The sequence below is a fragment of the Ammospiza caudacuta genome, chromosome 3 (genome assembly GCF_027887145.1).
Source record: "Ammospiza caudacuta isolate bAmmCau1 chromosome 3, bAmmCau1.pri, whole genome shotgun sequence".
NCBI lineage: Eukaryota > Metazoa > Chordata > Aves > Passeriformes > Passerellidae > Ammospiza > Ammospiza caudacuta.
In genome coordinates, this window is record NC_080595.1 from 112,112,251 (window position 1) to 112,113,204 (window position 954).

The 954-nt window shown below is 42.9% G+C and overlaps 1 protein-coding gene across 1 annotated transcript; it reads left to right on the forward strand.

The window, feature by feature from the left end:
• Positions 1 to 954, forward strand: LOC131556078 (taste receptor type 2 member 9-like). Its single transcript, XM_058802480.1, has one exon. The coding sequence runs from the start codon at positions 1 to 3 to the stop codon at positions 952 to 954; it is 954 nt and encodes a 317-aa protein (XP_058658463.1).

Below are 954 nucleotides of genomic sequence, written 5' to 3' on the forward strand. Positions count from 1 at the left end.
ATGGAAGCTTGTCATCCCACACAGCAATACAATGTCACTTCATACGGGGCCACAACTGTGGCCATCATCACCCTGGAGGCATTTGCAGGCATGTGGATCAATGCTTTCATCGTTTGTGTGCTTTGCATTGGCTGGGTCAAAAAGAAAACGTGGAATTCTAATGAGAAGATCTTGCTGCTGCTGGGATGCTCCAGGATTCGCTTTGTATGCTTCGCATGGGTATACCAGTTCATTTCCATAATTTATCCCAACATCCTTCATGTTCAAACCATACTTCAACTACTTGCATCTTGTGCAGCTGTTTTTAATTATTCCAGCTTGTGGGTCTCAGCCTGTCTTTGTGGTTTCTACTGCATAAAAATTGCCAGTTTCAGGAACAGCTTCTTCATCTACCTGAAAGTAAAGGTTGACAGGATGGTGCCCTGGCTCTTGTTGGGGTCAGAGATTGTAGCCTCGGCTATGGGCATTGTTGTCTATGACCTCCATGAAACTCTGCAGATGAACAACATCACTTCCACCAGTCAAGGAAATTTTTGGGAAGTAGCTATCAGAAAGGATATACATCTTTTGTTTTCCTGTTTTCTTTCTGGCCTTGTGTTTGCTCTTCCATTCCTGGCAGTCTTCTTTTCTGCTGTTTTCCTTCTCTTTTCCCTCTGGAGACACAAGCGCACGATGCAGACAAGCTCCATGAAGGATCTCAGCATGGATGCCCACATCAGAGCCATGAAATCTGTCCTCTCCTTCTTAGTGATGTACAGCATCAACTTTGTATGTTTGGTCTTGACAATAATTTATGCCACGAAGAAAGAAAATGTCATCACACTCCTTATTTACATATATCTGTTTGCTTTTCCAGGTGTTCATTCACTTATTCTGATTTTCAGCAATCCCAAGCTGGAAAAGGCATTGCTAAAGATTCTCTCCTGTGTGAAGTGTGTGTTTTTCACGAAATAG

Excerpts from the sequence above, each read along its gene's own strand:
- LOC131556078 (XM_058802480.1), top strand. The coding sequence starts at position 1 with ATGGAAGCTTGTCATCCCACACAGCAATACAATGTCACTTCATACGGG.